The sequence below is a fragment of the Somniosus microcephalus genome, chromosome 10 (genome assembly GCF_052327205.1).
Source record: "Somniosus microcephalus isolate GS21.2 chromosome 10, FLI_Smic_1.0, whole genome shotgun sequence".
Classification (NCBI taxonomy): Eukaryota; Metazoa; Chordata; class Chondrichthyes; order Squaliformes; family Somniosidae; genus Somniosus; species Somniosus microcephalus.
In genome coordinates, this window is record NC_140996.1 from 180,905,297 (window position 1) to 180,933,204 (window position 27,908).

At 42.1% G+C, this 27,908-nt stretch overlaps 1 protein-coding gene across 1 annotated transcript in view; it reads right to left on the minus strand.

Moving 5' to 3' along the window:
- LOC147111900 (receptor-type tyrosine-protein kinase FLT3-like) overlaps positions 1-27,908 on the minus strand; it is a 94,510-nt gene that overhangs the window by 21,722 nt on the left and 44,880 nt on the right. The window contains exons 10-18 of the mRNA XM_085999284.1: positions 15,258-15,442; positions 13,350-13,447; positions 8,122-8,254; positions 7,265-7,369; positions 4,671-4,781; positions 4,418-4,571; positions 2,188-2,324; positions 959-1,080; positions 749-871 (exon numbers count right to left, since the gene is read on the minus strand). Coding sequence (XP_085855410.1) covers positions 749-871; positions 959-1,080; positions 2,188-2,324; positions 4,418-4,571; positions 4,671-4,781; positions 7,265-7,369; positions 8,122-8,254; positions 13,350-13,447; positions 15,258-15,442 — 1,168 coding nt within the window. The remainder of the gene's footprint in view (positions 1-748; positions 872-958; positions 1,081-2,187; positions 2,325-4,417; positions 4,572-4,670; positions 4,782-7,264; positions 7,370-8,121; positions 8,255-13,349; positions 13,448-15,257; positions 15,443-27,908) is intronic.

The following is a 27,908-nucleotide window of genomic DNA, read 5'->3' on the forward strand; positions in this document are numbered from 1 at the left end:
AGGACCACGGGCAAGTCATATACTCACAGTGTGTCAGAATGCTAGATTAAAAGGAAACCAACCGCCGGCCCCGACCCCCGCCGACCCCGACTGACTTACGCTGAGCGTCAGCGTAAGTCGTGCGCACGGTCCCCCGCCGACCCCCGCCGACCCACCTTCCGAAATTCACCTTTATCCGAAACTCGGCTGGTCCCGAGGTTTTCGGATAAAGGATAGTCTACCTGTATTTCCTTTTACTAATACAATGCATTTCCAGTATTTTCTGTTTTTATATCAGATTTCCAACATTTGTGTGAATTTTTAAAAATTGTACGTTGAAAATCATTTGTTTGCCCAGATATATCTATTAATTTCGCCAGTGAATAGCTAAGCAAGCCAGAAAGCTCAAAAGGTTCAAACTTCAGCCTGTCCTGAGTTAGCTATGACAGTGATTAAGGTGTTGCTATTGGTTAGGGAGTGGAAAATCAGGATTCCTGCTCCTGATTGCTATCCAGCAACCGCTACTGGAAGAGAGTGGGGATAATTTTAACTTTTGTTAAAAACGAACGATAGTGGACCGGCCGCCCGCTAAACACCTCTCCCAATTTTCCTTTGCATTGACATAAAATGGAAAGGAGAATTGCGAGGGGGGTATAACGGGGCTGATCCACTATCGTCTGGTTTACACTGTCGCCAATTGTTACAATTATTCCCAGTGTGTGTGGATGTCAGGTAAGGAGAGGACAAAAAAGCGTGTGCATGGACTTACGTTGCCTCTGACGACGTAGTTAGAATCTTGCATGACGTCCCTGGCCAATCCAAAATCGCATATTTTTGCTACTTTCCCATGTGTCACTAACACATTCCTAGCTGCCAGATCTCTGTGAATACACTAACAAAGATCAATGATTAATTGACTATGGTAATGCAGATCTGCAACTTTGAATACTTGACCCGAACACTGTTGAAGTAAGCTTACACTTTGTGAAGTGAGGAATTCCATCCCTTTGGCAACTTGATATGAAAAGCTGAGAAGATCGTCAAATGTAAGAACGTGTAAATCTTCGTCTTCGTATCTCCTGGCATTCTGATAGTTAACTTCTAGATAAAGAAAGGTCCAGAAATGTATTGATTGTGTGATTGTGAGTAACTGGCATTCATGGAATCTTTTATGTGCTCCTCTCTAGATACTAACTTGCACCTTACATTTTGTTGGAATCTTTATATTGATTGCCACAGCTATTTGTATTGGAGAACAGACAAGAGTTGCAGCAATACTCAGTATCAGATTATTGACATTTTGCCATACATTTGGACTAGAGTTAGATTATTAAGTTTGACAATTTGTTCTAAAAAAAAAACAAGTACCTATAAAATAAGTATCAACCTTTTGAAATGTTTTCAATGCTAGGGTAAAACTTCCTCAGATTAGAAAATATTCTCTGAATCCCCTGTTGAAACTTTGGATTGTTTCACAATGGAATTTATTATACTATAAGCATATACTCCGAGTAGCCAGGAATCCATTTTTGTTATTTTAAGGCAATAAAAATGATCAGTGGAAATTACTTTCCCAATAATAACTTCTTTGATATTTAATAGACTTTCCATGTTGTCATATTTGCCTTCAGCATGTAAAAGTTTAGTATAATTAAAAGTAAATCTTTGATGAGTATAGTACATATGAGTATAAATGATTTCTGGTGGTAAATAAAGCAAATTCCACTTGTGACTCCATAACAAGGTCTTCCTTACTCACAAAGTAACCTGCATATGTCACTGTTTTACACCAAGTATCCTCTCGGTATCATTTTCTGCACCACTTTTAAGAGCTTGCTTCACATATCAGTGCATTCTCCTACTGCTCAGCCATGGAATAACCAGCCTATGATGTTTCTCCCTGGTCAGTTGACATATTTGAATTGCAATCCAATATATGCAGTATAAATGTATAACATCACACATGCACATTGAGCAATAGTGATTGCTCCCTCCTGAACTGTATGAGACGTCATATGAACGAGTTGCATTTGTAGCATACAGAGCACTGACCTTGACTATGGTTTTTTCATGTGCTCAAATAAACAACAGATCAGTTACTATAGAGTTACTAATCACATATGCTCTATTTCTCAGTATTTATACTTACAGTACCAAAGAGCCAGTTGCTCAAGAACTGTTTTGATTTCTGCATACAAAACTTCTTACCTGTATTTAATGAGCATGTTAGTTCACCTTCGCCGAAGAGTAAATCACAATCACCCCTTTGTGACAAGGTACCAGTATCAGGATTTCCATTCATTGGTACATAAGATTCATTTTGCAGAAAATTTCTAGCTTTGTAGCTGTTCAAAATATGGAATAAAGATACTAATATAATACACTTCCCGCTTAAAAGCTTTTTCTTACAAAGTTAATATTTACATATTTTATACCAGGTAATAAAATAAACATTTATTACTGCTTGTAATTAATTCACAATTGAGCAGTAAATTTGAAAATAAGGATGATATTCGTTTAAAAGTTCTCAAGCTCATCAGCTGGTTAAGGCAGGAAGTAACTGAGTCGTCCAGATGAAGGAGATTCCAGGTTTTATCCCCAATCTGTGCTGAGTTAACAGATCTCTGGCAAGGCGGCAATTGTGACACTATAATTGGCCTCAGTGACCGGGACAGAGAGGACAAAATAAGCCAGGATTCCCATTCCTGATCGCTATCCAGAAAACCTTGCTGGAAGTGTGTGTGGGTAGACCTTGAGAGAGATCATGATCACTTGACTGTGATAACTCTGTGGTGTAATTGTCCACCGACACTCACAGTGTAGTCGCGTGTGTGAATAATTGGCAGTTGGTTTAGGTACATCATGGAGACTGGTATGGTGGAACAGCAGCCTACCCGGGAGTGAAGAAAATTGGTAGAAAAGGAGAGAAAGGATCAGAGTCCCATAACAACAGGTTCCTGTCCTTTTTGCACTTTGCGTGCTCATTTCCCGGGGTATATGACAAGGTAGCGACATCAGGATGCCTCCAGTGGCATTTTCCATGGATTCCAGCAAGTTGATGTCTGCCCTGAAGATCACCAAAAAAACTGAGTGGTAGAGATTGCTGACGTACAGCAGACAACATATCAAAATGTCACTGGGCATTTGCACTGCTACAGGCCTTCACGACCTGCAGCAGTGTACAACTGCCTTCCCCTGATTTGCTGTGAGCATCAATTCCCAGGTAGTCGTGCTGCTGGTGCTCATTCAACATATTTAAAAACGCTGAACCCCAAAAATATGGATGGGTTCAAACAAGTTGATGTCAGGTCTGTGCAAAATGCACACTGTCCAGCTTATGCTGGGGCCCACTGGATAGGAAAATCAGTCCCCTTCTGTTCAGAGTGAGGGCATGTTTTGGGAAAAAATAAGCTCCTTGGCATGATTATGCAATTTGTTTGTGATAGCAAGGATCAAATCATTCTTTCAGCTCCACTAATTATCAAAGGTTGCTTTGTATATTATTGTCATGGCCACTATTATTCCTTTTCACTATAATCGCAAAACATTTTGCAAAACCTTTATAAATAGTGACTGAATGATTTTCAGCTAATACAAACTACATTTACTGATAACTGAAAGAAAGAACTTGAATTTATATATGTCCTGAGGATATGTCAGTGATTCACAGTCAATCAATTACTTTTGAACTGTTGTGCTGTAGGCAAATGCAGCAGCCTATTTCCACACAGCAAGGTCCCACAAATAAAGATGAGATAAATGACCAGGTAATCTGTCTTGGCAGTATTAGTTGAGGGATAATTGTAGGCACTATTCTCTATTGCAAATAGTGACATAGGACCTTTTACATTCACCTGAACAGACAGAAATGGTCTTAGTTTAAAAACAGAAAATGCTGGAAATACTCAGCAGGTCAGGCAGCATCTGTGGAGAGAGAAACAGAGTGAACGTTTCAGGTCGATGTCCTTTCGTCAGTTCTGTTTCTCTCTCCACAGCTGCTGCCTGACCTGTTGAGTATTTCCAGCAGTTTCTGTTTTTAATTCAGATTTCCAGCATCCACAGTATTTTGCTTTTGTATAAGGGTCTTAGTTTAAAGTCAACATGCAAAAGGCAGCACCGCTGACAATGCAGCACCTTCTCAGCCTGGAATATCAGGCTAGCTCTGAAATGGAAGTTGAACCTATAACCTTCTGACTCAGGTAAGTGCCAACACTTACAGAGTATTAGTGAATAGGAATCTAAGGCAAATTTGAAATTATTTGATTATATCTGATTTATATATTGGTGAGTTTGATAACATTTCACACTAAATATAGAACTAAAACATTTTTATTGCTATGTGCTTACATTTGTTAATAACAAACACGATAGAAATAATAAAAGACACTGGGAAATAACAATACTGACTAGAAGTTAATTCAGTAAAAATATATTTTACCTGAATTGTTGATCATTGTAAAGATTGTGATAGAAGCTAAAGTTGTTGTGTGCAAAGACATCTGTCAATGTCTTATGAAATTTCTCCCGGTTATTTCTTAAGTAATTAAGAAGGTCTCCATAGCAACAATATTCAAAGATTAAGTATACTGGACCTAAAATAGCACATATTTAAAACATTTAGTAAGCAAATGTAAATAGCATGATTTGGATATGAAGATATGTAAACAAAGATTATGGGAATAGCTTCTTACCAGAAAGAGTACAAGCTCCTAAAAGGTTCACAATGTTTTCATGGTGCCCCATGTGAATCATCATTTTCAGTTCAGACATTAAGGCATCTTTTTCAGAAGGTTCATGTTTTTCTTTTAAGCGGAGAATAAAAGATATTCATGAGTCCATCTTCATTTAATTTTAATTATTATTCAAGGCACTGTTTGATATTGTTAACTTGCTGAAATATCTGTGCAACTAGTTTCTTCTTAAAAATTTATTCTTGGGATATGCTGGCCAGCATTTATTGCCCGTCCCCAGTTGCCCTGAGAAAGTGAACTAAAGGGCTTGCTAGGTCACTTCAGAGGGCAGTTAAGAGTCAAACACAGTGGTATGGGATTGAAGTTACATATAGGCCAGACCGGGTAAGGACGGCAGGTTTCCTTCCCTAAAAGACGTTAATGAACCAGTTGGGTTTTTAGGACAATCCAACAGCTTCCTGGTCACTTTTAATGATACCAGCTTTTTATTTGCAGATTTTTAAAACTGACTTCAAAATCTGCAATGGTGGGATTTGAACTTGATAATGCAAATCAAAATTTTAAATCACATCTAGGTTTTTTTTACCTTGTACTCCTTTACAAAGTTACTAAATTATTAAACGGAATATATTACATTGCTAGTTATCCTTGATATTAAACAGGTAAAGAGGCATCGCCTTGTGTATATTTCAATCTCACTATACCATTAAAGAAATAAAGAATAAGCCATACTTGAAACCACAGTTTCTAGTGGCCTCCGATTTTACCCCCATAAGTATCTGAACATCTCAGTGGCCTTTGCCTTATCCAGCTTAGTATCCAACTTGCCTTTAATTTGGATAAGATGGCCTAGAAATTGCATCCCATTTTTCGTGCGCTGCACTGACGCCTAAGGCCCCAACGTGGCGGGCAGGAAGCACGCACACAGTTCCGTCCAGAAGTGCGATGCCCCACATAGTGGGTAAGGAAAAACAAGAAGCATCCTTTACCCATGCATGAAGCAGGCGTTAGGCCCTTTGCATACTATTGTTCAATAGTAGGGGCACCAAGAATGGGCGCGCCTGAATTTCTAGGCAGATAAATTAGATTTTCAAGATGCTTATTCAGTTTGGAAACTGCCTCTAGGAATAAGACATGGATGACTCAAGACAGAAGATTTGCCATCAGACAGTAATTCTGTCAATGAATGCACCTTCTCAGGTAATTGACAAGAGTGACACTAATGAGTTGAAATTGCTTTTAGCATACTGGCTATCATATTATTCTGAAATTCCTGTGTGTGCTACTTTATTAAAGTAATTCATCTGTTTACTTTAAATGGGTTAACACATTTCTTAAGATGGTGCACACAGGTCTTTAACACTGACATGTTAACCAGTATGTTAAAATACAGCACAGAGGGATTCCAATCTTCAGAGTCAAATATCCAAGGCTTCAACTCAGGTGTTAAATTTTTGGGACCTCTATTTGCCTGAAGCCCACTGATTTAGAATTTCTGCCCTCTGATCTTCATGTAATGCCTCTTTTGTCTCAGCAATTTTGCTCCACCCTGATTACATCTGCGCAATTACATTGCAGAAAAAATGTACAGTTGAGCACGTATGAATTGATAGTCATCCTATTAGGATGTTTCTGTGTCTGGAGTAGGACCAACCTTTTGCTCTAGGTGGACAGATTCCAGAATCTCCCAAAAATGTTACTGGTGACTTCCAAATGAAGACATCAATGGCATTGATAAGATTTAAGTGTGTGTTTGTGTGTTTAGATATCCCCTCTTCCAAGCTATCAATTGGTAGGTGTTAAGATGGTTATATAGTGTTGGTATCTTTCATATTGGTCTAATATGGTCCTTGCTGCTTTGGTGCCTACATGACCTTGCTGTTTACTCCACATCTACCTTCACCATTAGCTCTGATCTAAGCAAAAGTCTTTTCTAAGATTCCAACAGCTAAATCTATAGAAAGGTGCCCCACAAAAGGACCGAACTCAGAAGAAGTGAGGCTTCTTATCTTCCATTATTACCTGCCTGTCCAACCAGTTGGACATATTTATTCAAGCTTTAGATTGGCTCATTATAATTACCTAATCTGTAATGTAGGAAAATAAATCACAATCTTTTTAATATTTTATTTAAATGGTCTTTCTTTCATGGCTTCTTCCGAGTACCTGCTAAAATTAGAGCTGCTATGTTGAATGAAATGCATTTAAAAGTGGCTGGACCCATTCAAGTTTAAACATAACTGTCTATAAAAACATATTGGCAAGGCTAATTCTGTTGAACTAAATAATATTCCAAAAATAAGGTACAAGAACAACAACAAAAAACTTGGAACTAGCAAAATGCTATTAGCAATGGTCACTGTGAGTTGTAGTTTTTACTTCTTTGTTTTATTTAAACTGACAAATATGAACCAAATTACAATCATTTAATAAATTAACATGCATTATTCATTCTGGTGAATACGCAATTTTATCAATATTTAGAAAAATGACATCATTTATATTTGCATGGTTACCTGAGTGTGAGTCCAATATTTGTACAATATTGAACATAAACATTCTACTTAGAACAGTGTGGCATAAATTGCACATACCCTTCAACATCTTCACAGCTACTTGGACAGGGACATCTGCTTTACTAATTCCATATGCTGTGCCTTCCATTACTTTTCCAAATGCACCAGAGCCAAGTACATTCCCTGTAGGGCACAATTAACTAAGAACTGTACCAAATTTCTCTACGGTTTTTACATATACTGAACAATGGTATCAAATAAGGAATTTTACCTTATTGTGGATTGTAAAAATGAAACAATAAAATAAATTGGGATTGTATTTTTGAATGCCAATTAGATAAACACCTAAAATGTCATGACCTGCCTTTTCTCTTTGCAGCTGCTGATTGATCTGCTGTACATGTCCAGCATTTTGTGTTTTTATTTTTAGATGATGCCGAGTTTAGTTTTAAAGGTAAACACTTTCTCAAAGACACAATAATATTTATGAATTATTGGGATGGTTCATTGTTCTTCCTCTTTTTCTTAGAAACCATTTTCAGATTAAGAAATGTCAAATACAGACCTGCATTGCTCAAACTCATGTATCCAACCTTTATCTATTCTGCTGTGCAGGTTCAACAGCAGAAGCTGTTAGTCGTGATAATCAATGCTATGAGATTACTTTGAGCAAAAAAGATAGCACTGAATTCTCACATGGTCTTGTTAATGTTTTCAAATAACTAATAGTTTTGAAAGATAAGGTGAGTTATTTCTTTTAAATGTACACTTTCAGTAAAAATATGGAAAACAGGATTGTGTCACTTTAAATACATTAAATATTTAAAAAATGCTCTGGAGCTGGGCAGCCTGTCTTATTTTCTCACTTTAGGCCCATTCATGCTACTTTAGTGGAAGTATTTATTTTGTATTAAACTTTGGAACAGGTTACTTACCCAGTTCCAAGTTTTCTCGAGGAAATTCCCATTTTATGTCATAATCAATGTGGCTAAAATCAACATAAATGTAGTCGTTCTCAGAGGATCCAACAATCTGTATCATGTGGAGCTGTCTTTCATAGCCAGGTTGCTTAAATGAACACCAGAAAGAGATTGTATATTAATCAATGTACACATTTCTGATATGCTATTAGTTACTGTGGAATATATTATAAACAACTGTACTGAAGGAGAAAAGGTTTGATTATAGAATCATAAAAATTTCAACACAGCTGAGGGACTGCGCCACTGCTAGATCCACATTGGAGCTATCTACTCTAATCCAATTTCCCATTTTATAAAGAGTACTTGCTGAAAAGACATTAAACTATTTTAGTTAGGATAAGACTGCTCTCTATTTCCTTCTTCTTCCCTGGTTGCTGTGGCTCGTGTAGCAACTGTGTCCGAGGAATGGAACAGGTGAACTATTCTCTGGTATCTGCTGATGCAGCTATGAACCAGATACTTGCAAATGATGAGAGCAGACAGGTGATGACTGTCCTGCTAATTTCCCCTTTTCCTATGTGAAGCAACAGCAGTCTGTACGCAACACTTCCCTCCAGTGACAGAACTGGGAATATACTGGTGTGGGGACCACAAAAGGTAAACTCAGATACCACCACTCTCTCATTCCAAATCACTCTGCTATTACATTGCTACAAAATAGATAAGCTATTTAATGTGATTAAAAGCTGCCACATAGGCCACAAAAGATTAATAAGCCAGTCTGTGCACCTAAGCTGTTCTGTGCACAATGTGTTGATTCTCCAATGGAGAGTGTCATGGCACTATAGAAACATAGAAGATAGGAGCAGGAGTAGGCCATTCGGCCCTTCGAGCCTGCTCCGCCATTCAACGAGATCATGGCTGATCATCCAAACCCTAGCACCCGGTCCCTACACCGACAGCCATCCCACCCAAGCCCTATCCCCGTAACCCCGCGTATTTAATCCCCCCTAACACTAAGGGCCAATTTTTTTTATCATGGCCAATCAACCTAACCCGCACATCTTTGGACTGTGGGAGGAAACTGGAGCACCCGGAGGAAACCCACGCAAACACGGGGAGAATGTGCAAACTCCACACAGACAGTCACCCGAGGCCGGATTTGAACCCGGGTCCCTGGCGCTGTGAGGCAACAGTGCTAACCACTATGCCACCATGCCAGGGTGCAGTTGTGTACACAATTTCCCTCACCCTGAGATCCTAGTTTTGGCTGTGCCATCAGGGGAACAGCTGAGTGGAAGCCAGACACTTCCGCACAGAAAGGAAGATGAGGGAGATAAGAAAGACAGAGCTACTTTCACACATCTCTGGTGGCTGGTTACAAAGTGGTACTGACAGAGGCCTCATCACATGAAGCTCTGTGCCAGAAAGACTAAGTTGTAAAATTTACCCCATTCAGTGTTATCTGGATTTGATCATACAATTCTGAAAAACTATCATGAATATTGGTGATAACTATACAGAATGTACTAGAAGATTGGGCCACATCATGAATGCTGTGTTTACTTTTGTGTTCTTCATTATAGGAACAATATAATAGTCCTGGGGAAAATGCAACACAAGTAATAAGTGATTGGAATTACAAGGCAAGATAAGACTGGAGGAACTAGTCCTGTATTCCCGTGGTCTGAGAGATTCAGGGGGGATTCGATAGAGATGTTCAAAATGATAAAAAGAATAGACAGAGTAAATCTGATAAATTATTTCCATTGGTATGTAAATTGAAGACACAAAGCCAAGATCTCAAGATAAGAACCAGTTGTATAAAGGGGAAAAAAACTTTTCACACAAATTTTAACTCTCCCCCCCCACCCGGGGGAGCAGATAATTACTTAAAGAAGAAGAACATAACAGGACAAGGAGAGAAAGCAGGAAAATGGGATTAATTTAGGAAGAAAACAGGAGAATCAGCCATTGAGAGGGCCTAATTTCACTGCAGGCAAGACGGGCCAAATAGTCTCTCCTGTCTTGCCTCTCTAATTGTCCAGTTTTATCAAATAAGAATATTTCAGAAATTCTCATCACATACATATTATAATCTTCACATTCTTAGCGAATTGGAATATTATACATAATTAATAACTAAAATACATGAGAAGATTTTTGCTTTTGCATGAATGTGAATCTGTTAAGTCTGTACGTAACAAAGAACTATGCTCCTGCACTTTTCTATTGCTATTAATAATAAATGCCTTTAAATTGGGTTTTTCCTGACAAGACTGGATAGTTGTTTTCATTTTAAAATCCAAATAGATAAAAATCATCTCGATAGGCCAGTTAGTAACATTTACAGGGCATGGGTTTTAAAGACCCATTCGCATGAACGTTAAATTATTGACATCTTTGGGTGAAACATTAAGCATACTGTAGGATATATATGTAAAGGGATAGTCAATATGAATAGAAACACTACTAAGGATACCAACTAAAAAACAATGATAAATTAAAATGATGAGATTTAACTAATTTTCAGGGCTTCTTCACAGCGTGGGTAATATTTTTCTCTAGTGCTTTATATTCAATATGAATGTCTCCGATTATTCCTTTTACTGCACTAATTTAATTGTGTGAATGGGGCTCAGTGGTAATTTAAATACATTCCTCAGTGTGACAATGTGTCAACTGATGCACGTCCTTGGCAACAGAATGTATTTCAACTAGTTAGTAAAAGAGGTAGCATATCAAACCTACTTGAAAGCATATTTCTCTCCAGTAATTTGGGCTGATATATTTCCAATTACTACCAAACTCTTTTCACTCTACATTTAAATTGCTACGTAGGAACTATTTTAACAGTAAAAGTAACCTTAATGATTTTAGTCTGTGATGCCCCAGAGATAGGGATAGACATAGGCCCAGAGTTTCCATGGAGTCTGATGTATAATGGGGGGTGAGGGTAAATCCAGCGCAAGAGGCCTGGCAAGAGTGAAAAACTGAGCGGCACTTAGAAACACTGGGCATCTACCTGGAAGTAACTCTGCGGCCAGTTTCAGATGGGGCCTGGGGTGAGTGAAAATTCCACCCACCTCAAACATAGCTCGTGACATTCACAGAATCACAGAAACCCCACAGTGCAGATAGAGGCCATTTCGGCCCATCGAGCCTGCACCGACACATATCCCACCCGATCCCCGTAACCCCACGTATTTAATCCCCCTAACACTAAGGGTCAATTTATCATAGCCAATCAACCTAACCCGCACATCTTTGGACTGTGGGAGGAAACCGGAGCACCCGGAGAATACCCACGCAAACACGGGGAGAATGTGCAAACTCCACAGGAAGTGAAGTCGATGGGAGAGCTTTCCCCTTTCAGAATGACAGCGGCTCCTGTCTCCTTTCTGCCCACCAATCTGGATGCTGGATTCTTCCTTGCATCCAGGTCATCGTAGCGGTGGAAGTGGTCTGCACGTTGGGAGCAGGGGTGCACCTTTAGTGGGTGGTTGCCAGCGACCCATCTATGCAGCCATCTGCCACCACATCTTCAGTTCCCCCCCTCTCTAGTGGGTCCCCAAGATACATCCACATTGGTGTGAGCACCCACTGAAACTATATAAACGAGATGATTCCGTGCTGACCCCAAGGAGCACAGGTAGAGCTGTGGGTACTTCACTGCACTTACAGTAGGCCCGAGGATTTTCAGAACCATAATACTTTGCATGATGTTTGTGTTTCCAATGGGATTTGGAGTGGGTAGCAGAGGTGGGAGATGTACTTTAATATCAAAATGGGAATGGGAACGGCAACAGAGACATCCTGCATGCAGTTTCACAATGTTATTGTGTGCAGGACATTCTGTATAAACAATGTTGCAAGAACTAGGGGGGGGTCCGTTCCCCAACCCCAGGGGAGGGGGGGGTGAGTTCGATCCCCGACCTCGGGGGCGGGTTCCGACCCCCAACCCCGAGGGCGGGCTGCTGGTGGGTGAACTTCGGGGGCTGTGAGGAAGCACTCCTGCTCCTCCCGGCCCACAAGAATTGCTCCCCGAAGCTATGCTTGCCTCGCTGCAGCTATTGTGAATCCCGAGTCCCGGGATCCCTGGCCGCTTGCAGTAAAACCTACACAGCAGGTTAAAGCAGAGGCTTCAGGCCTCATTATCATATTTAAAATGCCAACCCATCTCCTGGCAGTGGGTTAGCTGCCCGCCACCCCCCCACCCACCCCCGTCCCTCCTGAGTAAAAGGTGAAAGTAGGCGGGTTGGAGGCGGCTTGGGGTCGGGTTTTAGATTTTTAAAACTTTAACTTCCCCCCGCCCCCAACTCCCCCCTATATTTGCCCTTAGCACCATTTCAGGTACCAATGGGTTTCCCAGTATTAATCCTCTTATCTGAGTAGTTAGGAAGAAAGAAAGGAGGAACAATGAAGGGATTCCAGGCAGCTCAGGCTGCGTGAGAGGTGCTCTATGTCCACTTGCCAGAGAGGAATATCGGGGCTCTTGGGGGTAATTTAAACTTTTGGCAATAGTGCAAAATGAATGATATCAGATGGGCTGCACGTTATACACCTCTACCGATCAGGAGAGTTGTAGAATGGGCAGCTGATCTAATATCGCTCATTTTACAATATTGGCCAAAGTTAAAATTTGTATCTTCACAAAAACATTTTCTACAAGGGCAGGATAAGAAAACTGCAACTGCATAGCCCCAACCAACTGCCATCTGACTCTATTTCTCACATAGTACATTGCATAGTTACAAATTCTATAGACTCACTGCTGCATCTGTTACTATAACCAAGGTACTAGAATTTCAAAGACCAGTGGGTGTGGTTAAGGTTAAAGGTATGCTGTCATAGTACAAGATGAAATAGTAAGAACTACACAGAAATATTACAGCAAAATATTCTCTGGAAGAGATGAAAGTACCATCATATTTCATCATTTAAAAAAATTGCTTTGAAGAGCAGATTTGAACAGTTGATTTAAAACATATTTCCTTTCCCAGTCTATGCATCAGCAATCACAAACCAACTGGTGCCGACTGAGACACACCCTGCAAACCTCCAGAACTGTCTGTCAACTAGATTTAAACTGTTTGCTCTGTGATCTGGGCAACCATTTCAGAGCGCATGCAGAAAAACAATCACTTGCAGAGTGAGCACAATTTTTGGCTTGGTCATATTATATACATAAAATATTAAATTCAGAGATACATTATTAATAAGCAAAGGTGCTTATTTACCTTTTTATATTTGTAGAATATGAAAACTATTAACAAGAATGGAATAAAAACAAAGATTCCAACTGTCATGGAGAAAATAGACTTCTGGAATTGTGTACCTGGAATAAAGAAAAGGGTATTTATATATGTGTGAAAATAACACAGTGCAGTAGCAACCTTATTATTCCATGTGCATTCTATTTCAGACTACTTACCCCTGCAACAAGAACAACAACTTATATATTTATATAGCGCCTTTAACATAATAAAACGTCCCAAGGCACTTCATGGGAGTGTTATAAAAAAACCAGAATTTGACACCGAGCCATATAAGGAGATGTTAGTGGAGAGGTGGAGAGATTTAGGGAGGGAATTCCAGAGCTTAGGACCCAGGCAGCAGAAGGCATGACCGCCAATGGTGGAGCATTTAAAATTGTGATGTTCAAAAGGCCAGAATAGGTGAAGCGCAGAGATCTAGGGGTATTATAGGGCTGGAGGAGATTACAGAGAGAGGGAGGGGCGAAGTCATGGAGGAATTTGAAAACAAGGATGAGAATTTTAAAATCGAGGCGTTGCTTAATTGGGAGCCAATGTAGGTCAGCAAGCAGAGGGGAGATGGGTGAGGGAGACTTGGTGCAAGTTAGCATATGGGCGGCAGAGTTTTGGATGACCGCAAGTTTATGGAGGGTAGAACTAAGGAGGCCGGCCTGGAGCGTGTTAGAATAGTCAAGTCTAGAGGTGATAAACATGGATGAGGGTTTCGACAGCAGATAAGTTGAGGTAAGGACGGAGACGGGCGATATTACGAAGGTGGAAATGGGCAGTCTTAGTGATAGAACAGATATTAGGTAGGAAGCTCAATTTATGATATGACACCAAGGTTGCAAACAGGCTTGGTCAGCCATAGACAGTTGCTGGGGAGAGAGATCGAATCAGTGGAGAAAGGGAACGGTGTTTGTGGCGTGAAACAAAGACAATGGCTTCGATTTCCCCGATATTTAATTGGAGGAAATTTCTACTCATCCTGTGCTGAATGTCAGACAAGCAGTCTGATAGTATAGAGATGATGGAGAGTTCGAGTGAGGTGGAGGAGAGGTAGAGCTGGGTATCATCAGTGTACATGTGAAAACTCACGTTGTGTTGCCAGATGATGTCACCGAGCGGCAGCATGTAGATGAGAAATAGGAGGGGGCCAAGGATAGATCCTCGGGGGACCCCAGAGGTGACAATGTGAGATCGGGAAGAGAAGCCATTGCAGGTGATTCTACGGTTATGGCTGGCAAGATAGGAATGAAACCAGGCGAGTGCAGTCCCATCCAGCTGGACAACGGTGGAGAAGCATTGGAGCAGAAATTTGTGGTTAACCGTGTCAAAGGCTGCAGACAGGCCCAGAAAGATAAGAGATAGATTATCTTTGTCGCAGTCAATTAGGATGTCATTTGTGACCTTGGTAAGAGCAGTTTCGGTACTGTGGCAGCGGAGGAAGCCTGATTGAAGGGATTCAAACAGAGTTCTGGGAAAGATGGGCACGGATTTGGGAGGCGACAACACATTCAAGAACTTTGGAGAGGAAAGGGAGGTTAGAGATGGGGTGATAGTTTGCAAGGACGGAGGGGTCAAGGGTTGTTTTTTGAGGAGAGGGCTGATGATGACAGATTTGAAGGAAAGGGGGACAATACATGAGGAGAGAGAACTGTTAACAATATCCACTAACATAGGAGCCAGGAAGGAAAGTTGAGTGGTCGGCAATTTAGTAGGAATAGGGTCGAGAGAGCAGGAGGTCGGTCTCACTGATAAGATGAGCTTTGAAAGGGCAAGAGGGGAGATAGGAGAGAAATGATAGAAATATGCAAATTTAGGGAGGTATCATAATTAGTTGAGAATATTACCATTAATATAGCTTCAAGAATTATACAACCTTAACATTACCTTTCTTTGAAAGATAGTTTTTCCTGCAGATTGAGCCTACAACATTCTTCGCACAGCACTCTATGTTAAACCCACCCGCCATGTCGGTTATGTCCAGTACACTCGTTACATTTTTGGACCCAAATTCTTTTCCTTCTGACATCTCAGTCTGAATGCCCTCGGTAACATTTTCTCCTTTAACACAGCTTAAATACAACAACAAAAACAGGCCAAGTTAAAAATTTACATTACTGAATCTTACATGTATCAAATAGTTTTAATCAAATTGTCGTAGCATTGTCACACATCATATGAGCTCAGTGGACAGAAGACATCGAGCAAATGTTTATTTTTGAAAACTTCCATTTTTATTTTGTTTGCTTTAGCTTTGTGTTAGGAGTCTTGAGAATTTAGAAAAATTAGCCAAAATTGGAAGAATCGGCTGCAGAGGTAACCTTGGGTTACATTTGCAATTATTTGCTTCAGCCATTGATTAAAAAACAGGATAACAGTATCAAGATGATTGTAAGAATATTCAGAAAAAATTACATCAACTTTTTTCCGATATCTTGTTTACGACACAGAAAATTATCAGTATATTTGGTCAAATCATATGTACATTTTTAGAAGATCATAGGGGTAGAGTTTCCGCTTTGCATGGAAGTTGTGCCAAAAATGCGTTTGAAATTGCGCTGGTTGGGTTACAGTTCAAGTTTCCACTAAAAAGTAGTTTGCATAATCACAAACATAAAATCTTCCATGAACCAGCGCAATCATTTTTTTTTTTCTTTTCATTAAAAAGTATTCCTTTTTAGGTCCATCCAGCCTGTCCCATATAATTGTGATGCCTTGTGTATCACAATATATTCACACCCCACCCCACCCGAAACCAGGTGATCTCCTGGGAGAGGAGAAAAACCCAGGCCAATTTGGGAAAAAAATCTGGGAGCTTCCTCTCCGACCCAAATGTATGTTTCTCAGATAAAAGTGAAGGTATGTGGTAAACTCGAACCCAAATGGTTTAACAAGTAGATTTTTTAGGGTAAATAACCTCAAAAAGGAATATTTCACCGGATAGAGTTGAGAATAACTAAAGCCACTATTAGGAATGTGAAGAAAAAGGATTGTGGATGGTAGTAGCAACAGTGACACTTTATCCAATTATATGTCAGGAGACAGAATAGGGGTAAAATTCAACTTGGCAGGGGTGCAAAACAGGCGGTAGTTGATTGGCCACCCATTACACACCCCACTCAATTTTATTTTCCATTGGCTTGGAAAGGGAAAGCGGGCAGGTTGTATACGGGCGGCTGATCAGCTACCATCCATTTCCCACACACACAGAAGTTGAATTTTACCCCTAATGTGATTAAGGACTACTTAGGTCCTTTGATAGACTTTGCAGGGCAGGTTAGTTTGCCGACCAAGATATTGCTGAAGTGCTAAATGGATACTTTCCATATGTCTTTACTATTGGAAATGATGTGAAGGTGTCAATGGTGGCAAATAGGGGTGTTCCTAAAGTTGATTCCATATTCTTGGCTAGAATTAAGACACTTAGAATTGATTGGGCAGCTGCACCAGAAAACATTTACCCTAGAGCACTGAAAGAAATGGGAGATATATTATGTGAGCCAATGGATCATATATATGATACCTCTTTGAGGTCTGGGATCATTCCAATGGACTGGAGGGAGGCTCGTGGTTCTAATATTTAAGATGGAGAGGAAATCAGACCCTGGCAATTACAGGTCTGTTAGTTTGACATCAACCGGGACGATGCTGGTAGGCATTATAAGGGAAAGGATGTATGATCACCTGGGTAGTTTGACAGGTATTAGAGAATCCCAGTATAGCTTTAGGAAATAAAGGTCCTGCCTCCTGCCTCACTAACTAATTGAGTTCTTTAAAGAAGTGACCAAATTAATGGAGGATGGCTGTCTGGTAGATGTTGTATACCTCGATTTTCAGACAGCATTCAATGAAATGCTGTATAGAATACTTTTGGGTAAGATTTCATCATGTGGGATTGGTGGTCAGATTTTTGCTCGATAGAAAATTGGTTATATTCTTGTATGCAGAAGATTGTCACCAGTGGAAGTAAATGTGCATGGGACCAAGTCATGAGTGGAGTCCAATATGACTCCATGTTGGTAGTGCTGCTGTTCATCATCTTCAAAAATGATTTGGGTGAAGGCATTAATGGAACCATTCACAAGTTTACTGATAACAAAAATGCATACATCAGTTTAAATTAAATAAAGGTAGGGTGAAGGCAAATCTATTAAGATTGGGGGAAAGGAGTGTTCTTCATTTGAGTCTGGGAAACTCCAGGCATGGGAATCAAGGGATACGGGGATAGTGCGGGAAGGTGGAGTTGAGGTTAAAGGTCAGCCATGATCTTATTGAATGGTAGAGCAGGCTCAAAGGGCCGAATGACCAACTCCTGCTCCTATTTCTTATGTACCGTGCAAGAGTACTTGTTAAAGGTGATGGAGCAGGAGAGGCACCTGGGGCTCATACAGAATATAGCATTGAAACTCCACAAGGGGTATGACAAGACTATTGGAAAAGCAAATTAATTTTTAGGTTGTATTGATTGCACAGTACAATATAAAACTTAGAATACATTGGGCCGGATTTTGCTGTAGCAATAACGTTGAGCCTAACAGCGCTTACCGTTATTAAAGTGTAAATCGGTCAGCAACTACCAGCGACCGCACATGCGCAGTTAAATACGGAAGTCAAGAAGTTATTGACTGAGATGCCCGGCTTCTCCAGAAGATGCACTATACAGGTATCTCGCCGAGAGACTCAGCATTGAAATACATGGAACAGCGTGAATTTGCAGTACTTACATGATATATACCCAATAAATTTGCCAGGAAATTTTAGGGCTTGTCCATTCCAGTGCAAGTAAATTTTTAATGGCATGATAAGACTTAATTACCATCACCAAATCCCCCACCATCAACATCCTGGGGGTCACCATTGACCAGGAAATTAACTGGACCAACCACATAAATAATGTGGCTAAGAGAGCAGGTCAGAGGCTGGGTTTTCTGCGGCGAGTGTTGTAAAGTCCGCGCCTCAATAATACACGGACTTCGGGAGAACAGTTTAACAGGTACTTTACTGAACAAGAGGCAGCTTGAAACTGAAACTACAGAAGCCTGCTAGGGCCTTTTATACAGGGGTGGTCACTGCCGGTACTGCAGTCTAAGACCAGTTATTCCCTTAAAGGTACATACACAACAATTCCTCCCCTTTTAGATAAACAGTACATAACATTCATTTAACAACTAAATAATAACTAATTACAATTACAATTTCCTCAGTAATTAATATATACATCAACTGAAATAGTCATTTATAAGTTCAGTCTTTGAGGAGGCTTCCTGATCCGGACTGGATAGCGCCTTTCTCGAGTATCCTGTTCTGGCGGTGGAGTCAATTCTGGCTCATTGTCATTGGTTGGTTCGTCAGCTTCCAGTACCCCTGCTTCTGAGGTAGACGCAATCTGTACTTCGGGCTCATTACCAGGTGCACATGCTTGTGGTACAGGTTTGGCTTGTTCCTGTGACTCTAGAATCTGGTCAGCATGGCATCTCACGATGCTCTCTCCAATGTCCACTGTGTACATTAGTGGTCCCTGCTGTGTGCATATCGTGCCTGGCTGCCATTTTTCTGTTCGGTAGTTGCGGGCCAAGACTGGTTGCCCTATCTTGAAGCTCCTGGTTGGCTTCTCATTTATGTGCTGGAACTGCTTATCCTCAACATCTCGTCTTATGTTTGGTTTGAGCAAATCCAAGCGACATCTTAGTCTCCGGTTGAAAAACAGTACGGCTGGAGTTTGGTTGGTTACTGCATGTGTCGCATTCCGGTAAGCAAACAGGAAGTTATCCACCTTGTGTTGCAGTGGTATGTCGTCATTATACATTGCCTTTATGGCCTTTTTAAAGGTCTGAACAAACCTCTCAGCCAATCCATTTGTGGCTGGATGATATGGGGCAGATGTGTAATGTTTCACCCCAATATTCTTCAGGAACCTCCGGAAATCCTCAGACACAAACTGTGGGCCATTGTCGGAACAGATCAGTTCTGGTAACCCATTCCTGGCGAAGATGGTCCTTAGGACTGCAATAGTTTTCTCCGTGGTGGTGGAGGACATTTTAATGACCTCTGGCCATTTCGAATGGGCGTCCACAGCGATTAGAAACATTGAGTCCATAAATGGACCAGCGAAATCAATGTGTACCCATTGCCATGGAGATGAGGGCCACTCCCATGGATGTAGCGGGGCCTGTGGTGGAGCGTTTTGGACCTTCTGGCATCCTGTGCATCTCTTGGTCATATCCTCGATTTCTTTATCGATTCCTGGCCACCACACAAACGCCCTGGCTAGGCTCTTCATTTTTACCCCTCCCAGATGACCCTCGTGAAGCTCATTGAGTACTCTATCTCTCAACTTGGGTGGAATTACCACTCGGGATCCACACATCAAGGTTCCCCAGCACACTGACAGCTGTTCCCTCCTTGGCGAGAATGCTGGCAACAGTGAGTCGCCATATGCTGGCCATCCCTTCACCGTCAAATCATAGACCCGCGAGAGTGTCGGGTCATTTCGGGTTTCCTTCTCAATACTTGCGTTTGTAACGGGCAAACATTCGACTATGGTCGCATGGAATATCTCCACCGGGTCCACTGCAGATGCTTCTTCCGCCGTAGGCAACGGTAGGCGCGACAGCCCATCAGCGTTTCCATGTTGTTTCGTACCTTTGTACTCTATGTCATACTGATGTGCCCCTAGAAAAAGTGACCATCTTTGCAGCTGTTGCGCCGTCATCACCGGAACGCCCTTCTTTGGGTTAAAAATTGAGACCAGGGGTTGATGATCAGTCAGTAGGGTGAATTTCTGCCCGTGCAGATAGTGATTGAACTTCTTCACCCCCCACACCAGGCTGAGGGCCTCCCTGTCAATCTGGGCATAGTTACGCTCGGCTGAGGTTGGTGAGCGCGATGCAAAGGCTGTTGGCCTCTCTGAACCATCACGGAATTTGTGTGACAGCACCGCTCCAATGCCGTAAGGTGACACATCACATGCCAACCGAATCGGTAGTGTTGGGTTGTAGTGGGCCAATACTTCTTTTGAAGTGATTTGGCATTTACATTCCTGAAAGGCACGCTTACACTCATCACTCCATTTCCATGTTACACCAGTTTGAAGGAGGGCGTTCAGTGGGTGCAGAATTGTAGATAAATTTGGCAAGAACTTATGGTAGTAGTTCACCAACCCGAGGAACAACCTCAGTTGCGACACATTTTCTGGTGCTGGAGCCTTGACTACAGCCTCAATCTTGTCCGGCGACTTATGCAACCCTTCCTCATCAATCATGTGGCCACAATACGAGATTTGTCTCCTGAAGAACTCGCATTTGGGACGGTTGGCTCGTAGCCCATATTCCTGCAATCTCGTGAGCACCTGTTCCAGGTTGGCAAGGTGTTCATTGTCATTTTCGCCCGTAACCAGGATGTCGTCCAAATAACACTGGGTCCCCGGGATCCCTTGCAGGACTTGTTCCATTGCCCTCTGCCACATAGCCGGGGCCGATGCTACCCCAAATACCAGTCGATTGTACTGGTAAAGGCCTTTCTTCCACCTCCATTTGTAGATGCGCTTGAGCCAGGTCAATCTTTGTAAAACGTTTCCCTCCAGATAGTGAGGCGAAAATATCTTCTATCCGCGGAAGCAGATACTGTACTGTGTGCAGGACTGGGTTCACAGTCACCTTGAAGTCCCCACAGATGCGAACCTTCCTTGGCTCCCCAGGCGTGCTGCTCAATGCTTTCTTCATTACAGGAACGATGGGTGTGGCCCACTCGCTCCAGTCCACCTTAGACAGCACCCCCGAACGCTCCAACTCTCCAGTTCAGCTTCCACAGCTGGGCGTATCGCGTATGGCATCGGTCTGGCCTTGAAAAATTTTGGAGTTGCGTTATCCTCAATCTTTATGGTTGCCTTTACTCCTTTTAGAGTCCCAAGTCCTTGTTGGAACACCTCTTCCGCGTCAGATAGAATTTGTGACAGACGTCCAGGTGCGATGTCATCATCTTTTTTGTCAGTCACAGTTAGTGTCAGAATGGAATGCCAATCCAATTGTAGTCTTCGGATCCATTCACGTCCCAATAATGGTGGTCCTCCATCTCGTAGTATATACATGTATAGTTTCTGTGTTTCCTTTCCGTTATATTCAACTGGCACCCTTATTTTTCCTCTGGGGTAGACCTTTTGCCCCATGTATGTCTTCAATACAATGGACGTGTCCTTTAAGGGTATGTGTGAGAATAGCCGCTCATAGTCTCGTCGATTCATGACAGTTAGGGCTGATCCTGTGTCCAATTCCATCTTCACTGGGGACCCTGCTATCATGAGGGTGACCCAAATGGTTCGGTGATCTTCTTTTGCGATCACGTTGTGTAATTTTAAACAACTTAGTCGCCTGCTCCCGGAGTCCTTATCACTCTCCTGATCTTCGGAACTACTATCTGTCAGTTTCTTTACTTTCCTGTACTGGTCCTTAGTAGTTCTTGTCGTGTTGGTCTTCTTTCCCGACCTGCAGACTCTTGCTATATGTCCCATTTTTCCGCATTGCCTGCATATTTTGTCTTTAAACCAGCAGTCCTTCTGCTCATGGGTTGTTCTGCTGCAGCGATAGCACTTTTCGGCTCCATACGCCATTTCGTTAGCGCTGTATTCTTGTGGTTTCTGTTGTATTTCCGCAGCTCCCCGTGCTGCTGCTTCATAGGATACTGCCATGCTGAAAGCCTGTTCTAGCATCAGGTCCTTTTTTGAAAGTAGTCGTTTCTGGGTGCCTTCACTCTGGAGCCCGCAGACAAACTTATCCCGTAAGGTGTCTGCCAGTCCTGCTCCGAACTGGCAGTGCTTCGATAACTTGCGTAGTTCCGTAAGATAGTCAGCATTGCTCTCATCTTTGTGCTGGTTTCTTTTATGGAACTTGAATCTTTCTGCTATCAGCAATGGTGTAGGGCTTAGGTGTTCCTGTAAGATATTAACAATCTCCTCAAAAGTTTTCTCCATTGGTTTCGCTGGGGTAATTAAATTCCGCAATAGGCCGTACGTATTCGCACCCATCAGATTTAATAATACCGATGCCCTCTTTCCATTGGCCACCTCATTTGCCTTGCAGTACACTTCGATTCTTTCTACATACGTGGTCCAGTCTTCTACCTCGTTGTCGAAAGCAGTGATACTGCCACTTTTCGGCATCTTGGGCGATTTAAAATGGCGCCTCCCGCGCTTTTGCTTCTTCCCCAATGGAATAAAATGGCGCCTCCCGCGCTTTTCCTTCTTCCCCAATGGGATAAAATGGCGCCTCCCGCACTTTTGCTTCTTCCCCTTACTGCCACACTGCTCCTAGCGTTCTACGGGGTAATGGCGGCGACCCGCAGCTTCGGCGTGTCTTGCTTTCCTTCCCCCCCGTTTGGTTTCTCTCCGCTGTCCTGTTCTCGAGCACCGACCGCGCCCTGTGCGCTCCACCCTCTCTCTCTTGTTTTCTTTTCCCGGCGACGCTGCGCGGCCCGATTTGTAGAGCCGCTCGATCGAGCTTGAGCCCGCCGCAGTCCGGAAAGGTCAGCGCGCTACCTGCTACCAGCATGATTCGCTGGAACCACAGTCTCTCCCGCAATTCTCCAAACACCGATGGATTCTTTGGGCGGTTGCCCTCGGTCGACGCCCGTTGCTCAGACTACGACCTTCCAGGACCTTCCTTTCGGGCGAGATCCCCGTGAGATGATGCCACACTGCAGGTGAGTTCGAACTTACTCGTCGCCAATGTAAAGTCCGCGCCTCAATAATACACGGACTTCGGGAGAACAGTTTAACAGGTACTTTACTGAACAAGCGGCAGCTTGAAACTGAAACTACAGAAGCCTGCTAGGGCCTTTTATACAGGGGTGGTCACTGCCGGTACTGCAGTCTAAGACCAGTTATTCCCTTAAAGGTACATACACAACAAGCGTCTCACCTCCTGACTCCCCAAAGCCTTTCCACCATCTACAAGGCACAAGTCAGGAGTGTGATGGAATACTCGCCACTTGCCTGGATGAGTGCAGCTCCAACAACACTCAAAGCTCGACATCATCTAGGACAAAGCAGCCCACTTGATTGGCACCCCATCCACCACCTTAAACATTCACTCCCTCCACCACTGGCATACCGTGGCTGCATGTGTACCATCTACAAGATGCACTGCAGCAACTCGCCAAGGCTGCTTCAACAGCACCTCCCAAACCCGTGACCTCTTCCACCTAGAAGAACAAGGGCAGCAGGCACATGGGAGCACCACCACCTCCAAGTTCCCCTCCAAGTCACACACCATCCTGACTTGAAAATATATTGCCATTCCTTCATCATTGCTGGGTCAAGATCCTGGAACTCCCTCCCTAGCAGCACTGTGGGAGTACCTTCACCCCATGGACTGCAGCGGTTCAAGAAGGAGGTTCACCACCACTTTCTCGAGGGCAATAAATGATGGCCTTGCCAGCGACGCCCACATCCCAGGAACAAATAACAACAACAAACAATGACTGCCAAACAATGTCTCTGGCACTGAAAATGAACTTTTACAAGGGTGGAGTCTCATTCTTTCGGATTTTAATTATTGTTGAACGCCGTTCATTCACCACTGCGAGCAAAATCCAGCCCTATATTTAGAAGTACAAGACCTTTGTTGCCCTCTTTTGGAGTATTTGTCCAGAGGGGGGCAGGGAGGGGGCAAGGGGGTCTGAAGGGGGAGACGAGATCAATAGTACACAAGGGTGCACCTTCTGAATGGGACAGGCTTCGTAGACCAGATGATCTTTTCTTATCCTTCTTATTCACAGTCCTTGTCATCAGACACAAATCATTTTGGAGTTCAAAGGAGTAGTGTGGCTCAGTACCCAGATACTGCGTTCCTTGAAGGGTAAGAAAAATCTAGGGAACGTACTTTTTGTTCAAAGTACTCTCCTGTTTTAAAGAAGAAAATGTGAAACTCAGGGCATCTTTGATGAATGTTTATTTAAAAGATGTCAAATATCATCATATGACATGGAGACCCTCTGGTCAGGTCTCTGCTAAACTGCTTCGTGACATCATTCTGGTGTGCATCATCAAGTGGCTCAATTGGCAACAGTGGGATGTCCTTGACTTCAAAATAACCTTAGAGTTGTTCTGAAGCCTCTGGATTCCAGGAAACCAAAAGGTTTGTAGATTATTTAAAAACATCAGTTAAAATTCTCTTGAAAATTCTATTGAGACTTTTACTGATGATTTAGAGATGTAATTTTTTTCATGAAAATAGCAATCAATATGCTTAACATACAAAGGGACTGATGTTGTGTATGATAAGGAATACTGGTTTACAGTGGCTGAATATTCAAATTCTATTTTTATTACATAGATTATATGATTTTTACCATTGTTTTAAAGATCATATTCTGCAATTCTATCCATTTTCTCATGAAAACAAAAAACAAACAGTGGCCTTACTTACAGGCAATTGTAATCAGATAGAATGAAATTCCCTCTGGGCACAGAACTATATACACACATATAAATGTTGGCTTTTGGTTGTCCTTGTAGTGCCCCTGTGTATTGGCACTATCCATGGTCAGTTTTTGGTCTTGCAGTGCAATGATGCAAATAGGTAATACAAGTAGTGACAGGTTTACGTCGTACACTTGGTACTCCTCTCTGCTCCAATTGACTGCAGGAATTTTGCTTTGCTGGCTCATATTTGAGAGCCTGATTCTAAATACGATACGATATAATTGCGATTACGGAGACATGGCTGCAGGGTGACCAAGGCTGGGAGCTGAATATCCAAAGATATTCAATATTTAGGAAGGACAGGCGAAAAGGAAAAGGAGGTGGGGTGGCCTTGTTAGTAAAGGGTGAAATCAGAGCAATAGTGAGAAAGCATATTGGCTCAGAAAATCAAGATGTAGAATCAGTCTGGGTGGAGCTAAGACGCACCAAGGGGCAGAAAACATTGGTGGGCATTGTCTATAGGCCTCCAAACAGTAGTGGTAATGTAGGGGATGGCATCAAACAAGAAATTAGAGATGCATGTAACAAGGGTACTACAGCAATCATGGGTGACTTTAATCTACATATAGACAGGCCAAACCAAATTAGCAATAATACTGTGGAGGATGAATTCCTGGAGTGTGTACGAGATGGTTTTTTAGACCAGTACGTTGAGGAGCCAACTAGGGAACAGGCTATCCTAGATTGGGTATTGTGCAATGAGAAGGGGTTAATTAATAATCTTGTTGTGTAGGGTCCTTTAGGGAAGAGTGACCATAACATGATAGAATTCTTCATTAAAATGGAAAGTGAAGAAGTCCAATCCGAAACTAGGGTCCTAAATCTAAACAAAGGTATGAAGAGTGAGTTGGCTATGATAGATTGGGGAGCTTCATTAAAAGGCATGATGGTGGATAGGCAATGGCTAACATTTAAGGAACGAATGCATGAATTGCAACAGTTATACATTCCTTTCTGGCGCAAAAACACAAAAGGGAAAGTGGCCCAATCATGGTTAACAAAAGAAATTAAGGATAGTATTAGATCCAAAGAGGAGTCATATAAAGTTGCCAGAAAAAGCAGCAAGCCTGAGGATTGGAAGCAGTTTAGAGTTCAGCAAAAAAGGACCAAGAGATTGATTAAGAGGGGGAAAATAGAGTATGAGAGTAAACTTGCAAGGAACATAAAAGCGGATTGTAAAAGCTTCTACAAGTATGTAAAAAGAAAAAGATTAGTGAAGACAAATGTAGGTCCCTTACAGTCAGAAACGGGAGAATTTATAATGGGGAACGAGGAAATGACTGAGCAATTAAACAAATACTTTGGTTCTGTCTTCACGGAAGAGGACACAAATAACTTCCCAGAAATGCTAGGGAACCAAGGGTCTCGTGAGAAGAAGGAATTAAAGCAAATTAGTATTAATACAAAAATAGTGCTGGAGAAATTAATGGGGCTGAAAGCTGATAAATCCCCAGGGCCTGATAATCTGCATCCCAGAGTACTAAAAGAGGTAGCCATGGAAATAGTGGATGCATTGGTTGTCATCTTCCAAAATTCTATTGATTATGGAACAGTTCCTGCAGATTGGAGGGTGGCAAATGTAACTCTGCTATTTAAGAAAGGAGGGAGAGAGAAAACAGGGAACTACAGACCAGTTAGCCTAACATCAGTAGTAGGGAAAATGCTAGAGTCTATTATAAAGGCTGTGATAACAGGACACTTAGAAAATATCAACGGGATTAGACAAAATCAACATGGATTTATGAAAGGGAAATCGTGTTTGACAAACCTACTGGAGTTTTTTGAGGATGTAACTGGTAGAATAGATAAGGGAGAACCAGTGGATGTGGTGTATTTGGATTTTTAGAAGGCCTTTGATAAAGCCCACATAAGAGGTTAGTGTGCAAAATTAAAGCACATGGGATTGGGGGTAATATACTGGCATGGATTGAAAATTGATTAACAGACAGGAAACAGAAAGTAGGAATAAATGGGTCTTTTTCGGGGTGGCAGTGACTAGTGGGGTACCGCAGGGATCGGTACTAGGACCCCAGCTATTCACAATATAGATCAATGATTTGGATGAGGGAACCAAATGTAATATTTCCAAGTTTGTTGATGACACAAAACTAGGTGGGATTGTGAGTTGTGAGGAGGATGCAAAGAGGCTTCAAGGCGATTTAGACAAGTTGAGTGAGTGGGCAAATACATGACAGATGCAGTATAACGTGGATAAATATGAAGTTATCCACTTCGGTAGGAAAAACAGAAAGGTAGAGTATTATTTAAATAGTGCTAGATTGGGAAATGCTGATGTACAAAGGGAATTGGGTGTCCTTGTACACCAGTCACTGAAAGCAAACATGCAGGTGCAGCAAGCAATTAGGAAGGCAAATGGTATGTTGGCCTTCATTGCAGGAGGATTTGAATACAGGAGCAAGGATGCCTTACTACAGTTATACAGGGCCTTGGTGAGACCACACCTGTGTGCAGTTTTGGTCTCCTTACCTAAGAAAGGATATACTTGCCATAGAGGAAGTGCAGCGAAGGTTCACCAGACTGATTCCTGGGCTGGCGGGACTGTCGTATGAGGAGAGATTGGGTCAACTACGCCTGTATTCACTAGAGTTTAGAAGAATGAGAGGGGATCTCATTGAAATGTATAAAATTCTGACAGGGCTAGACAGACTGGGTGCAGGGAGGACGTTTCCCCTGGCTGGGGTGTCTAGAACGAGGGGTCACAGTCTCAGGATATGGGGTAGGACATTTAGGACTGAGATGGGGAGAAATTTCTTCACTCAGAGGGTGGTGAACCTGTGGAATTCTCTACCACAGAAGGCTGTGGAGGCCAAGTCACTGAATATATTTAAGAAGGAGATAGATAGATTTCTGGACACAAAAGGCATCAAGGGATATGGGGAGAGAGCAGGAATATGGTATTGAGATAGAGGATCAGCCATGATCATATTGAATGGCTGAATGGCCTACTCCTGCTCCTATTTTTCTGTTTCTATGGGGGAAAAAATTCAGTATCGCCCCGTTTGGGGCGCCATTATCGACCATGTGCAAAGTTTAGCGTCTGG